Source organism: Thermobia domestica, chromosome 9, assembly GCF_964235325.1.
Source record: "Thermobia domestica chromosome 9, izTheDome1.hap1.1, whole genome shotgun sequence".
In the NCBI taxonomy this organism is placed as follows: Eukaryota; Metazoa; Arthropoda; class Insecta; order Zygentoma; family Lepismatidae; genus Thermobia; species Thermobia domestica.
Genome location: NC_137462.1, coordinates 235,781,617 through 235,798,958, shown reverse-complemented (window position 1 = coordinate 235,798,958; position 17,342 = coordinate 235,781,617). Strand labels below are relative to the sequence as shown.

Sequence of the window (17,342 nt, the reverse complement as noted above, 5' to 3'; positions counted from 1 at the left end):
TATTTACATTTAGGTCTTTGATTGAAAAGTAGGCAATTTTGTCACAGAATCGTTCAAACTGTAGATACAATTGCATAAAATGAGTTTTACTAAATGACAATCCAGGAGCCAAATGCCCCTTTGAGGCAGTCACGGTCAGGTATTAGTTGGAATTTGTATCTGCAAGCTGTCCTCTAAATTTCATGCGGTTCCTTCAAAATTTAGACAGTCTTTACGAACTCTGTAATGTTTAACCTAGCATATTAATCATTAGAACAACCCACATTATGCTTTATTTTTTGTGTAGTTATGCTTTTTTTTTTAATTATGCTTTATTGTTAATTTCAATCATTGTTTTATATTAATCGTGTATAATGTATAATATCTACTATACATTAAATATTCTAAATATCTTGGTCTATTTATTAATATTTTATGCAACCCTTTCTTTCATTTAATGAACTTTCTATTTAGTGCATTGTAAACAAATATGCTTTACTCGAGTCCGTTTTCGTTTCACCTGTTTGCGCCTTAGAGATGAATATATACAGAAAGGGGAAGGAAGAGATTCTACCAAAAAATACAGAAAGTGCTGAAGTTCATGAGGTACACATAATCATACAATGTAGAGTTCTTGTGTGCTATTCATTGTTCGCGAAAGTTTTCTTCTTTTCCTTTTTCTTTTCTCCACATGAAAAGATAACACCGAAAAGTGTACAGAAATAAAAACAAATAGCTTTTCATTGTTGGATTGTTATGCTCTCAATGATTTTGCATTGTAAATTTTGGTTTAAAAAAATATTAAACCTGCAGTTAAACAGAATTTTCCAAGAATTGTGCTATATATTTTAAATTATGCTTTATGCTTTACTTTCTAAAATTATTCTTTATTAAGCTTTTAAAATTAGTTTTTTCTGGACCCTTAGACAACCACAACCTTGTTCAATATACCAACCATATGTCTAAATTGCTATTATGCTTTTTATGCTTTTTACGCTTTTGGGTTGCTCTATAATCATATTATATATTAAAATTTTAAGCGGCTATTTTCCAGAATTGGAGGCTGATACAGAAATTCCAGTTACATCACTCTAATCAGCGTAAAAGGTTCTATAGGAATCAGTCGTTCTTTTTTAGGAAAGAGAAAAAAGTTGAGAATTTGTTGCACAGTGTTATTTACCGATCAAAAAATACTGTAGTATTGAAATGAAATGAAATCTGTGAGTTTTACGTCCCACGGTTATGCCGGTTAGGCTAAAGGAGACGGTGATTATGAGAAATGAATGAAATGGTGGAATTAAGAAAGTGGGAGGAAACGGGAGAACCCCGAGAAAACCCACGCACACGGTGTTTGTCCACCATAAAGTTCACTTGGCGGGAGCAGGGTTTGAACCCGGGACCCCATGCACCAGAGGTGAACGCTCTACCACTGAGCCACCGCAGCCCCAAAAATAGTATGGTATCTCTTCCGTTTATACTATATTATTCCATATACTTCCGTGTATACTTTTCATTTGTGTCAACATAAATTGAATCATAAACAAATGGACTTCGGAAAATACTTTTTTGTGACAGCAGATTACACAATTTACTGTGATTTATATTTGACAGTTTGAAGACAAACGTTTTAACAAGGTACTATAAATACTGCCATAAAACAATGGTGCTAAACTAATTTGTAAGTATACAGTATTATATTTTTTATATGCTGTAACTAGTGTTTAGAAAAATATTTTTTATCATATGGAAAATTTGCTGAAAAACAACGTTTTTATTGTTTTCCAGTTTGAATTTATACGTTTTATTTTTTGCGTACGTGATGTAAAACATAAAGTGAGATATTGCTAATAAAATAATTGTAGTGTTTTTTTTTTTTTTTTTTTTTAGTCACGAATAATAAATAAATATTTTTGTCAGGAAATCTTAAGGAAATTAAGTGAAATTTAAAAGAAAATCAGTCTTATGTAGATAGGTTCTGTGTACAAGGGTTTAAATTGAAATGGTTATGCATAAAGTTATAACGTCTGGGACAGTAGTTTTTGGTTAAGTATAATAAAAGCAACTACCTGGTACATGAAGTTTATGGAGAAAAAGAAAAAAACTAGAAAAAACAGTATTTTTAGTTTTCCGTACGGGTCAAAAATTTCCGGTTTTTTAAGGTCTCGCTCAGAATCACTAGCTGTAACACAATATTTTTTGGCTTTGTACGTTGTAGCTGCCCCCCAACAAAAACGACGGGCCCCTCCTAGATAAACTTGATGGCTATACCTCTGGTACATTCATATGTCCGCTTTATACAAACCTTTTATTACAGAATTTTCGAACTATTCTTATATCAAACGTTGATCTAAAGCTTGTGACAAACATCTTGGCATTTCAGCTAAACGAATAAAACGCAAGCTCTGACGTGACGTTGACAAGTGGTAAAGGGGTGCGACTATGAAATGGCTAAGCAGACGAACTACAGTGCGATCAGGTAGCAGGGAATAGACTGAAGTAAATGTGTACAAAATAAACGTGGCAATACCGCAGGCCTCTCATTTGCTAGCAGCATTTAAAGGGAACTTGGAGCACCGCCTTCAAATGCCAAGATATTTGTCACGCCGTTTAATAGAGGTATAACGATTATTAGCTGACCTTTAGCATTGGTTAGTAGCATTACCATTTTATCAATTTCTCTCTTGAACGGTAAAAAAGCATACGCAAAACTACTGGTACTTTTGAAGCAGTTACACGAATGGACATAACACGAATGGTTTTCTTTTACGTCCGATCAAACGATCTTTAGTTCCAAAGTGTGGATGTCTTTGCTCCATCCCCAGGAACGCCTTTGCGACCTGCCAAATGTTGTTTTGAGGATGAAATGCGACGTTGCCAAATGCATCATTCACACAGAGACTTACTCGTTTCATTCATTCAATATCCTGCGTTTCCTCCCGCCATATTATTGTGATTTACGAACATAATACATTTCACTGTCAGTTCATTGACTGATCTTCACGGGTTCGGGTAATAACGAGGTGTCATTTTTCGCACCAAGCAAAAACAATTCGACTCGGGCACGTGCTGCAAATGAAATGCGTGGGATTTAAGAATCTCACGTTCCCAAAACACAACAACCTGTAGTTACATTGTAGTTTGGTAATACCAATTTATTACATTTGTAAATACTATATACTACCCATTATATCAACCATGGCATTATTATGAGGCATTATCATATCAGCCCATCCACACCAATTACATGTTGTCTCTTACACAAAATTGTCTCTTAGACAAATCAAGTAGTGCTACAATTATACAGGGTGGTTCAAAAGTAGGTAGCTATACAACCCTGCATTGATCAAGTATAACATTCTGGCTTATAGGTTTATTTGCTTCGGCTGTTCCGAGCTTAAGGTATAAGTTAAAAAGATATTAAGAACAAATAATAAAGAAACTAAGTCTACCTGATTGATAACAATAAGAAATGATATAAAAAGCAATGAGTTGATTAGTACGAGACTGTATATCTACTTTTGGGCCACCCTATATTTCGCTCTGTTTCTTTAGTTACACTGATCCCACTCATAGCGCTCCATACCCTCCATCTGCTCGAGTGCCATGAGATACACTTTGCTTATCTTGTACCTAAACCAGTACTAGAATCACATGAATAATGTAATCCCACAACAGACTTCACCAACAGGTTTATTCACATTCAAATTGATGCATTGCATGACCATCTTCTCATTTACACCAATCGTACCAGCTTCAGCATGGCCTCTTTCAAGATGGCGGATATTCTTTTTATCACTGTTAACAGATCATATCTACCATCTCGTATCCATATATGCTCATTTCATGTCGTTACAATGACCAGCTTTAAAAGAAAGCGTCCATTTTCTCACCATGTCCTTAAAGTACTGACCTTCGACTATTGATCTTTCTTGAACCCTAGTGTTCCAACGTCTTGGACACTGCAGCTAAAATTTTGGCTATGCGAGTTTCCCTTGGCACTGTCTCTATACACAACGTTTCATGAACATCAGGCTCTGATCGATACCTAGGGTTCCTTGTTAGTCCGTGATTAAACCATCGAATACGGACAATGTATTTTCTAACTTTCTAGGTCACAATTTGTTTTTGCCACTTAAGTAGCTGATGAATCACCTTAAGGTCCTCAGTCAATACCATCAAATTTGTGCCCCACTAAGGATCGAATGCTGCACAAAGAAGGCGTATCCCCTAAATTCTTTTAAATAGATTGTCACAGAAATTTGTGTGTTGTTCGTGTTCCCAACCGACTATAGCTTTAAAAAAAAAAAAGCAAGGTGAATGATTATTATCCGTAATTCGTTGTAAGTGCATAATGTACCAACGGTTATTTTTAATGCTGTGGAAGAGATTTATCCTTTTCTAAATTTAAAATACCGAATCGCTTCTCAACGCTGATCAGCATCGATAAAAACGTACACTCACTACATACTGAACCAAGTACTACATTAATCAGTACATACATCTGGCGTGCGTGTGTAAAGTCGGATAAGTCAGAAAAACACTAATTGAGAAAAATAAATTTGAAAGTTTGAAAAATCGCTGTAAATCCCTAAATGAGGCCATAGTAATTTTATTTATTTTTATTGTTATTTTAATACAAGAATAACGATTTTACACGTACATCTCAGCAATTTGAAAGTTATTTTGGATTTTAGACAATACTTGAAAAATATACTTCAGTTCAAGCTTGGACTTGTCCGACTTTACACGAAAAATAATATGACTTGTCGTACTTTACACAAGACTTAAGGCAAGCTTTACGGGATATAATTTATGATTTTGTTTGTTTTTATCGCTTTACTTAAGTATATTTCAATGACATTAAGGACATAGCTGTATGTGTTTCATACAAATTTACTTCAAACAACACTCAAAAGAATACTAAAACAAAAAAACAAATAAAAACACTTTACAATACTTGACTGACTGAATTCTTTGCAATCAGTTTTATTATGGGTTCATCTTTTAAAATATGAATTGTCGATCTACATGTTGCTGCAAACTTGCTTCCATTTTGACATCTGTAAAATATGTTCTTAAATGATTAAATTACCATTCTGCATTCCTCTATTCCTTGCAAAATTTGGAACTTCTTTGGTAATATAACACAAACTTGAAAAAGAAAAAAATAATGCACTGAAGCTTTATCGTCACTGAACACATGAATAATATCAACAAACACTATGCTTTACGAAAAAGCTGCACATCATGTTTAAGACTTATCACAATATTACTAAAATGACACTTGTAGGCTCCTAGTCTTCTAATATGAAAAATATACTAAATTTTTTACACTTTTTGTCTCACTGTATAGCTCTAGCATTTGCAAAATAGGCACTTTCTGCTACATATAGCACAGAAAATTGGGGGCATGATGCACAACTACAAAATACACAATCACTTCTGTAACACACAATGCGTAATGAAAACTAATATAAATAAAAAGAGTAAAATGAACACACACTATTTGGATAAAAGATCAACCAGATTTCACAGCACAACACAATATCACCACACTGACATTTGGCTTAAGGAATATAGTCTTCCATGTCTTCATCTTCAACCGCATCAGGCAAAGTGTTGCGGACATCTGTGCTTGTTTTCAGGTTCTTATAGAATTCCCAAAAAGTTTCGGAGATGAATGGCAAAAGATCAAGTAGATCCCTCTTCTTTTCCACCGATATAGGATTTGGTCCATTGTAGCAAACTTTTGGTACAAGCTTTCTTGTCTGTCTCCCTCTCCTCCTGAAGCTGACCTTTCTGAAAATTCCGTCCTTGTCCAGATGTGTTTTAAAAGAAAAGCTGCCAGGATTCTGCTGATCGTAACGAAGCCACTGAATGTCTCTCCAAAAGATCCGTTCTCCTTCCATGTCAGTTTTTCGTAAAATTAAATCCTGTTTCAGTAGTGATGAGAAGTCAAGGAAGTCTGCAGTTGACATTTCTGTAACAAGGAATGGTGTTTTCCTGCCTGTAACACGAACTAATTGGGCCCAATCATGTGGATGATGTATTGGAAGTCCATACTTCTTCTTCTTTTTTTCAATTAAGCTGTGGTCTCCATCACTTTCCATACGAGTGTGACCAGGGATTAAAAATTTATGGTCGATGGATAATATATTTGGATTGTTTTGGATAGCAACCATGCACATCACAGCCATATGGCTATTTTTGTTTTGTCCTTGGCAAGAATCAGAGTACATTATTACCTGACGTACATTAGGTTCTAGTCCCATTAAATACTTGTAGATACAGGAAGCAATTTCGTTGGCTCCTCTTGAAGCCTGCCCTTCATGCCACATGAAACAATGCGCTTGTTGCGTTTTACAGTTATGAACTGTTAGGTTGTAAGTCCAAAGCTGCCTCTTATAGAATGCAATAGAGTTAGTAACAACTGGTGTCGGAAGGCACTGTTGAAGATCGAAAGTGAGGGTAAGAGTATCTAGATTGTTCCTTGATATTTCCTTATCTCTTCTCTTTTCTTCGTATGCCAAATCTGCCTTTTCAGTGTGCTTTTCCCATTCTTCTTTCATCATTAATCTATCGTTACCTTCTGACAGTTTCATTCTCATTTGAAATTTGTCACATACATGGCATGTATCAGTTTTATTTTTCTTAATAGCTATGTTAAATTCATGAAAAATAGACTCGTAAATTCTACGACTCACGGGATTCTCTGGACATTGTTTTGTGTATTCCCTGTATAGATCTGACAAAGTAAAGTGACTTGGTATATACGTTTTGTCAGATTTTTTCCGAGTATAGTGACTCTCGTAAGTTGGTATAGAGAGAATATGTCTTCTAACTGCTTCTGTTGTCTGATCTGGCAATTTAGAAACTGCTGGATGTTTCCCTCTCATGTCCTGGTCTAGAATTCCAGATAATTGTGACCGTTTCTTTTGAATAACTGTTTCAATGAAAGCCTTTGTTTTACCGAATGTTTTTATAAAACATGATTTACAAATTCCCTCAAGTTTTCCATTTATACTTAAATTGTATTTTACAGTTATCTGTCTAAATCGGTGTTTATTAGGATCATTTGTCCGTATTCTTGTATTGGCCTTATCTTGAATATCGATCAAACTGGAAATGTACAGAACCCGTTTGTCGAAGCTTCCCATATTCCAATAGTCTTTGTGTAGTTCTACTCTGTATTCATCTTTTATTCTTTCACTACACTTCATTCTGCATGTTCCTAGCGGTTTCATAACTTTTTCCTTCACTACTTCCTGATTTTGTTGTGTATTGTTTTCCTGTGTTTCGGGCTTCTTTTCTTTGTTGCCGTACTTCTCTTGTATCACCTTTGCTTCCTCTCTTTTCTATCCCTTCATGAACTGATTCGTTTGTTTCTTTCTCAATACTAATATCTTGACGTTGGCTGAAGAGATCTTGATTACGTGTTACATCTTGATTAGAAGTACTGGGTAGATGTTCGTGTGGTTCTCCAAAAATCTTAAAGGATTCCTTATAGTGTATTTTTTTACCTCTCACCATAACTGTACTATTGTCTTCTATTTCGATGTTTTTAGCAAACTGACGTTTAACCTTCTTTCGTCTTTTTATTCCACCACTTTTTTTTCTCTCGTTATTACCCTCCTATCATCCACGTTTTCATCTAAATCCGAAAGTGTTTCTGAATAGTAGTTTGGGTTAGAAAGAGGATCTTTATCGCTATCATCAGAACAGTCAATTATTTGCCTTAAGTTATCTGATTGCTGAATGTCATCAAGAGAGTCTTCCATTTTGCGTTTTTTAGCTAACGCAACAATCATCTTACTCCTGGAAAGCATTTCTAACAACTGCTGCTGGAGAGTGTGCTACTAATTTCTCGTAGAGAAGGAAATAAGTAAATTTTCCGACCGTAGTCATATTAGTGATTAAATTACGTTTCGAACGAAAGATTTCTATTGTATTGGCGGCGGCTTTATTAGAAATTCTTGAAGCTAGAATTTCCTTTTCAGTTTTGCGTTTCAAAAGCTAGCTTTAGAAAAGGAAACAAAACATATAAAGTTTTGCTTTTTTTATTTTGAGCTTTGCTTTTATTTTCAATCTAAAGAAACTACACGAAGCTATTGTTGTGTTATTACTATTATTGTTTTCGGCTTGTAACACGAGTATATCCCTCGCACCACCTGCAAGCATAGTAGAATACACACACACTACTAAAATATTTTTTCAAGGACAGAAGGAATAATATCAAGTTTCATACAGCATATCGATGCAACTTAACCGTATTTGCACACTCAGTATACCACAAAATCAGGTGTAAAATCGGACAAGTCATTCAATCTTGACTTAACCTACTACGCACATACAGTAAGAATAGTTCAAAGTCAGACAAGTCACGTTTTTCTGACTTAACCGTCTTTACACACGCAAAACATTAACTTTGCCCATTTGTCTGATTGTGCACACTTCCATATCTCTCTTAAATATGAAGTTATGACTTAGCCGACTAGACACAAAGATGCAGAATTTTTTTTTACACAAGACCTTGCAAAAATCTCAATTTCTGATTTTTTTGACTTAACCGACTTTACACACGCACGCCAGAAGTAAGGTTGGGTGATTCCGGACAGTCGCTGAATCCGGACATCCTAAGCTTACGATAATACTGTTCTTCATATGTGTAATGTGGAGACTTGCTGTGATACCTATTTGAAGCACTGTACCTTCCTACAGTACAGTGCTTAGTAGGAAGTGCAAAGAGTTCGGGGTGGGGAAAGAAGAAGAAACAGGCACGTTTGTTGAACTGATGTAACTTTTTAGTGGAATATGTTAAGGTTTTATACAGAAGTGGTTATCAGAAAATGGTTAAGTAAGACATATATCGAAGCGAAGACACTATTTTACTCGTTGCATATTGGAATAATTCTATTACTTTGCGACTGCATACTCAACGCATGCACAAGCTTACAGTGCTCAAAACAGGCGAATCCGGACGTTTAGGGAAGGGTGAATTCAAACACGTTTATTACGTTAAGCTGAATCCGGACAATGTGATTAATGAACTAAGAGGATTCAGAACAATCTCTATTCTTTCGCTTTTCACGTTTATGAGTGTGAAATAGAGGCCCTACGTGAGATCTATTGCTTATATCTAGCGTCTATTCATTTTTGCCATAAATGGATTCCGAGAAATTACCAGAAAAAGTTATAAAATTATCTTAGATCTACCAACACAACTAAATTACAAAATACTAATCATAAGGTGCTCGGAAATTCTATACTATTGAATGGCTACATCATCTGGTATATTTCCATTTGATCCGCAACAAGTTCGGGAACATGAATTTCTTTTGTCGAATAAACATGATCCGCCAGTAGCTGGAAACAATCCCTCTTCTATGTCATCAGACTCATCCTCAAACACATCTCAATCGCCTTCAGAGCTCTCAGTTAAACAGTTCATAGCTCTTCCTGCTGTTGCTTCTTCCAAACCCACATCCCAAAAGCTAGCTGTTGCTAAAAGATAAGTGTCACTAATTGCAGTTTGTTTCAAACTGTCTCCTCAAGCACAATCGAAGGTATGGATGAAAACAACTGTGGATTTTATGGGAAGAATTATTATGCATTATCATCAAGCAAATACGGTTCCTGAGTGTTCTGTACTGTAAGGCTAGTTTTTTAAACGGAAGCATTTATCGTAGCATTTCTCGTAGCAAAAATCGAATCATCGATATCCTACAGTGTAAAGTAGCAGATGCTATAGCATTTCCCATGCCATGGAATATCGTATGGCATTTCTTGTCGATAGAACCTGCCCTATTTCGTAGCATTTTCCCCAGCATTTCTGGTCCGATTGCAGCGTCGTGGTGTGTTAAAAAGAAGCGAATGATTTTGTGCCAAATATCCATGCTCTTTGTTTTGTGTGGGAAATTGAATTGTAGTAAAGAAAAATGAGTTGGAGTAGGGATGCTTTTGTCCACATACTTCTTTGTGATTTTCGCTTTTTAATATGACCGGCGAGAACTGTTGTTACAATTACTATAACTTTAGCTATCTCACGCTTAATTTCGGAGCCATAATTGCGCTCTTCTCCAGTGATTTGTTTACTATGGTAGCTTATCAAAATGCTACCGTTTAAAAGCACCATATACTTTTGATGCCATAGAATATTATATGAAATTTTTGGTAGCACATCTGCTACGAGAAATACTACGATAAATGCTTCCATCTAAAACTAGCCTAAGAAATGGTTTCATGAAAGATGTGTGGCAGGTGATAAGGAACTGTGTTTTATCTGTAAACGATGAGTCTGAATTATGACTAGTGCTTCACGAAACTGGCAGACGTCATTAATGCAAAATATAATAATAAATGCTAGTCTCAGTGCACACATATTATGCACACATATTATACATTTTACTAATAATCTAGTTGTGACTAGCAAATAATAGTAGTACAATGTAGTTCTAATGGAAACAAATGTGATTACTATGTTTAATGATTAAACACTATAGTGGTAGCTACACTACTGTGCATTTAGCTTAAGTTTTAACAGTAATTAGTATAGAAATTGCTATGTTAGTAATTTGTATGTATTTATCATGTATTTGTATTTACATTCTGTACTTATCATGTTAGAATGTTAGTGTAGCAAGATGGTAAGCTAAAATATGCCTATCATGTATATATCTTGCTTCAAAGTTCAGTGTCCGGAATCGCCAACCTACTGTTCGGATTCACCCTCCCAAATTTGCAAATCAAAGATTCTGTCAACTTTCAGAAAATTATTTTTTATTTCTTAACATTCCATTCTAAAAAAAATAATTTCAGTTGTACCTGCATTCCAACATATCATTAAATAATATAACGAAGTATTGGATTTTTTTTTTCGTTTAGCGGGGTAATAGTAAAAGAAAGAAACATCAGAACTGTCCGGATTCACCCAAATTTACCCTACTACTAATTATCACTATTTCGTGAACTACCAATTTATAATGTGAAGTATCAAATGTCTGATGGTGCCTTGAGGCTTCTCAGTGCATACTTGTGTCTTACTTATTATAAAGAGCTTAAGCAAGTAATGGAGAGGTTAGTCACATCAGTATAATTGTCAGAATTTTTAACTCTCGCTGAGTGCTGTAACGTTTGCTTTCTGTTACCAAATAACGGCATATCTCTAATGGTGTGAAGAATCTGAAGATTCGTTGCCAAAGAAACAAAACTTCTTCATTCGTTGTTATCTTCTGCCATGTCATTATGATCAGTGTCTACATCATTCATCTTTTCCTGTTTTAGGTAGACATGTACTCTAGCTTTAAAAGACCTGCCTTACAAGTTATTGCTGGTCCGTCATCGCAAGGACTTTACGTGGTTGCTGAGTTACTTCTAATTGCCCATGCAATACTTAAAAATCTTGAAAGTAAATGCTAAAACCCACTAAGCTCCACCGACCCAGTCTCCTACAGATTCTTTGAACCTCTGAGTGTCTTCCAGTTATACCTGCTGGTGGAGGAACTTTTCCAGAGAGCCAGAAAAGTACCAACATAAGAAGTGTTGAAACTCGAGCCTTATAAGGGAAGATCACTTCTCTCTTGGAATCTAGGAGTCGAAGCTACTGATTTCCAAGATATGACTACAGCTCAGTAAAGACCAACTCAAGTCCGGGAAACCCAGGAAATCCAAAAGACTCTTTCTCATTCTTGGCTCTGCCTATCTCACAAGGAATGGACATGAATATGTCATCCGGACACCCGAATCAAAACTAGTCCATTCGATAAACATAAAAAAGATATGTTCATGCACAAAAAATTAGGTGCATGGACAACGGAGTAAGTCCCTGGAGTCCATTCACCGCGTTACCATTAAGAAAATCGTAGACACGCTCGCAATGAAATAGAAATTGCATCAACACTATTCATTGGAAAGTCATGGTTTATAGTTCATTCTCTTCAGCATGAAACAAACTTTCCAGAGGTGCTATGTATTGGGGCCCATAACGTACTTGAACAGGAAAAATTGGAAGGATGTCGGGAAAATTCCCCTCGAGAAATCTCTACCATCAACTTTGGACCCCTCTGGAGTAGCCCCGGATAAAAACACGCAATCCAAATGTACCTCAGAAAACACTATAAGAGTTAGAAAATGAGCGTACCAAGTTTTGTATTGATAAACGGAATAAATATGAGGGAAAAATGTGGATTGTTATACAAGTTTTATAACGCGCACACACATATTTTATATATATATATATATATATATATATATATATATATATATATATATATATATATATATATATATATGCGTGTGTGTGTCACAAAAATAACGTGTGCCCTAATAAAATGATCCTTGGTACAGACCTGGTCTTGGGGTCAGTTCCTCTCTGCCCCCTCTCCAGCGTCGTCACTATGAACATCTCTTACAAATAAGGATTTCTTGAATGACACTTGTACACAAAATGTGAACTTACAAAGAACATATCATAGCTTTATTCAATCTGCTTCATCACATTCTTAATCGTTTAAAGGATAAACATTCTGCTTCATTTTTCTTATTCTTATATATGACACGTCAGACTGTTGTAGACATTCCGAATCTATTATCTATTATTCATAGCTGATTCAAATAAATAAAAGATAATTTTGTTATAATTTTGTACTTCAAATGATGTAATAAGCTGTAATTACAATTTGCATTTATATGCATGACAACTGTAGAACTTATAGGAGATACTCTCCATATTGTAAGTCAAAACAGGCATTTTTTTATTTTATTATTTTATTATTATTATTATTTTATTTTATTTCTTTTTATTTTTTTATTTTTATTTATTTATTTATTTATTTATTTATTTATTTTTACAGTTTAAGAGGTAAATCCTTGTGGCCTAGGTTTGTGAAAGTACCTCCTCTGTTCTAGTCGACAACTGTGGGTGATAAAGAACTGCTCCAATTAATTATTTCTTCCTTTTTCGTGCGACTTCGAGAAAGATTTACATATTCTGTTTATAACTATAAAATGCTAAATGTCATACATCAACCATAAAGAAATAGAATAAGTATTTTCCGTGGTAATGCATAATCATCTTCTACATGTGAAGAGAGAACTTGCTTTTTGCATAACTTGGTTACAAACTTTCATCACATATGCTCTTTGAGACATGCTAAAAGTGCAAACTCCTTAAAACTTTCTTTCTTTCTCACAGCGGAAATGGCAGCATTCATATTTCATCCCACAGTTTTGTTCTGGCATCTGAAAGACAAAAACTAATCGAAACTTTAGTCTCTTTAATTGGGAAGCTGCATATTAGACACATCAAATCGCTTCATATTGGGCAAATTCCACTAAGATTTTTCGTATTCTTATTTCAGTGAGAAGTTATTTAAGCAAACAAGGACTATCTTATATAGCTATTTGCTATGTTCTTTACTTAAACCTCTGGCGTGGGAGACACGGGTTCGATTTCCAGCGGAAGCTCATTGGTTCAGATCCCACATTAAGCTGTAAGTCCACGTCTCATATAGCTCCTTTGTAGAAAGGGACGTTGAACTCAAATCAATCAACCTTTACTTAAACACTTAATATATTGCCTTTTATCGAATTTGTAGTGATTTTTGCACAGATTGAAAATATTTGAGCGCTCGGAGGTAACACTACCTCAACTGAGACAAAGGAATTGACAACCACTATGAATATACCCTGTGTTGTCAGACTAAATCGTAAAGTTCCCATTTATACAAATTCTTTCACACAAGATTTCCCTGTTGTTGAGAAATCGCACTTCCCTAAATTAGGCAATCTCCTCACAGATGGCAACTTTCCTGTACAGGACTGAAATTGGAATTGCTCCTCTTAGAATAAATTAATCTCGTTTGGCTAGGGTGTTTGCAAGTCGGTGTTCGAATATGAATACAGCCATATAGAGTTTATAGAATTTCAATTCATTTTAAATTTGTATTGTTACACCGGATAATAGAGTTTCCGGGGGTAGGGCAGGGCGCAAAATTTCAAAGTCAGACGAACTCATCCATCCAAAAACGATGGTCGCCAGTATCTCTCACGTACAAATTATAAGAGTTCCCCCTTCCTTCCACGGCCTTTGGTTTGAGAAAGAAAGAGATTACATCAGGGCATACAATTTCAAAACCAGATAATTAGATTCAGGATAATCAATTCTGAATGGGACAATTCATATACAAGTAAACCATTTCTACTGAAAACTGATCGCCAGCTCTAAATTTCTAGTCGCTAATGGCGACCGGAAATTTTGAGCCATGGGTAGGGTATTTCCAGCAATTGCACACAGCAACATACGCGTATATATTAATCAACTCTTCCTGACAAAAAAGAGCGATCATGATGAATTGATATATATATATATTGATGTGTGTGTGTGTGTGTTACATGTGTGAAAACGGAACTGTATTAGATACTGTGTACCGTTGTTACCATTGCCGGTACCGATCGCTTTCTTTCGTCAAGACGAGTTGACTGATATATATGTCGTATGTGTGCAATCGCTATAAATACACCACCCCCGGAAACTGTATTATTCTCTTTAAGCAAACTATTCTCTATATAGGAAGGAAATAACTTCCTATTGTTATCTTACAGCTTGTTTGCAATTATATAAAATAGCTTGAGAGTCCGCTATTTTGTTCGATTCGAATCGAACTTTAAGTCTGTTGCATTTGTTTTTGGGGTAAGAAGTCTTGCAAAGCGTCAAAACTTTTAAAATTGAAATGCTTCAGTTTTCACATCAGCTACAGAAACGTGTTTTGCTGTTTGCTGAAAGTTCCATAAAGCGCGTTGTCATTGCTTAGTTGATAGTAACGTCATTACCAATCATCGGTCACAGGGCGCGAACGGTTACCATTCAAGTAGCCACTGTCAAAAAAGAATATGCATATTATGTAAAAAAGAAAGTAAAATCACTGATATAATTGTACAGCGGTGGACACTTCTAAATGGTACAGCCATATGGAGATTTACGGCTAAGGTGTACCATTAGAAGTGTCCCCCGCTGTACAAAGGATAACCCCACACTTTTTGCTACACATTGAAAGAACCCTAAAACATTTTTGCAATATAGTATTGTACCTGATGGTAAAAATAATAACTTATGCTTTAAGTACGTATAATCTTCAAATTCGTTTATTCTTTAAGTACAACAGCCAATGTTCATTCCTCGGAAATTATTTAATGTTTCTAATTGCTTTCATTTTCACTATTTTTTAGGTTAACGGAAGGAGTGATAAACAATGATACAATGGGAAGACCAGCCATCGAAAGGAAAGTTATCTTAAGTGTACTTCTGTGTTTCATTACTTACTTTCTTGCAATGGACACGTTGTTGTATCTACGTCTTCAAAAATACAATCTCAAACAGGAACGATATAACCAATCTTACCACATCCAATGTGTGTTTTCTCCATTGTGTCACATTCGAGTGAAATCCCTGATGATGGACCATCCAAACCATTATATTCTAGGACCGGCAGCAAGTGAAATAAATTCAGTTTTTGGTCTTTATAAGATAAGCTTCATATCTCCCAATTTAATAAGTGTTTTCCACATTTTCGTAGCTATAATCGCAGCTAAATGTGTATCAGCTGCTGATCTCGTCACAAGACGAATAGGTGTGTTGTTGTTTGAAATAAGAACATTTTTCGACGCACTGGATGGAAGTGTTGCAAGAAAACGTAAAAACATTTATGGTGATTTGTCAGAAATAGGAAGCATGGGCTTTCTCATAGACGGAATTTGCGATGGCCTTGGATGCATTGCTTTCATCATTGGCTGCTTATTATTCTTAAAACAGAATCCACCAAGGAGAGGAATATCCCAATCATTACTGCTATTTCTTATGGTTTCAGATTCGAAAGATCCAGATCCAGATTTAATATATAAAGAAAAAATCCTGTACAAGCGCATTGTTCGAAAGTTGTTATGTTTTGGTATTCAGCTTCTACTAATATCAACCGCATGGAATAGATATATTGCTTTGTATCAGGACTTGCTCGAGAGGAGAAATGTTAGTGAAGAACAAATGGAATTACAAGAAGAAACGTTCAAATCTAATTTAACATGGCTTATAACATGGTTCTGGAAACTGTGCAATTTCCATTTCGTTATGGAAATTCTCCTTCTTTCGATAATTTTTAATAAGCTCTGGGAATTTCTTTGTGCAATACAGTATGTAGGATACATTGCACTTATAAGTCTGGTATGTGTAACTGAAATGCATGTATTGGACGCTCAAGCAACAATATTTAAATCTCTTATGAACAATACTACATTTTAATTTACAAACTATCATTGCTTGTTATGGATACCGGGCATGGCCAATAACAGACCAATGTTTATTCACAGTGTTGAATGTGACTGAAAAATTTTATACAGCAGTTTCCTTTAATCATTAGTTTTCAAAAATGTTTTTACCGTACTAATGTCTCTTGGGAAATACGCATGGCAATAGTGAGACGACATTACCACCAAATTGGCTACCCATGTATTATGTGATAGATTGAGAGTGATAATAGTTATTTCTATTTTGATTGGTAGAAAACGAAAAAATAGACTGAAGTTTCCTTTCTTACAGTGATTTGGAATGATAACCCACTCCGGTTCTTAATATTTTTATTGCATAAAATAAATATGTATTAGATATGCTAATAGACACATAAAATGCCTACTAGAATACTTATGATTCTTACGCATAATAAATTATTCTAATATATGTTTATATAACGCACAATGAAATATAGATAGTTATAAAAAAAATATGGAAACAACTTACTAAAACGCAGTTTGCTTTATTATTAAGGTGTTCAACGACCTTTAGTCTCTAGAACAATTTACAATCATCGCAGAATTGACGCATACAATAGTCGATTTTTTCCAGAGAAATAGTCTACCATGCAATGCAGCGCTCATTGATAGGGAAACAAATATCCGTCTCAATAGCTGCTTTAGAACTCATCAAGATATGCTCAAGTTGGGGAACTAAGTGGGCTAGACAAGGTGTTAATAGTATTTGAGCCAGTAAGTCGCACCCATCTCAGATTGGGTATTGGGCGTCAAGAGACCGGATTTTGGGAGGGGTGTATAGAACCATCGCCTTAAGTTTGGGAACTGATCAAAATTTAAAATTTTGTATGGTTATAGCAACTGTAAGTTTGGTTAGTTCATCTCATCCGCTTCTATGGATGAAAAAAGTGACAAAAATATGCGCCAGTAATACGTCTTACCACGTGGGAGGTTATTAACCTAATTAAATTTGAGTATTATCAAAAATGAAAATTGTTAATTGTTGTCTACGACCTAAATACATATCTCTAAATTTTCAAATTTACCTCGTATGTGAGGCGAGAATGTTA

At 35.2% G+C, this 17,342-nt stretch overlaps 1 protein-coding gene across 2 annotated transcripts in view; it reads left to right on the top strand.

Annotated features, from left to right (window-relative positions):
* The window catches only part of LOC145694234 (ceramide phosphoethanolamine synthase-like), a 91,536-nt gene extending 74,650 nt beyond the window's left edge, over positions 1–16,886 (top strand). For both annotated transcript variants that reach the window (XM_081770338.1, XM_081770339.1), the window contains exon 2: positions 15,202–16,886. In XM_081770338.1, the coding sequence (XP_081626464.1) occupies positions 15,202–16,267 (1,066 nt within the window). In that variant the 3' untranslated portion in view covers positions 16,268–16,886. The remainder of the gene's footprint in view (positions 1–15,201) is intronic.
* Positions 16,887–17,342: the final 456 nt, after the last annotated feature.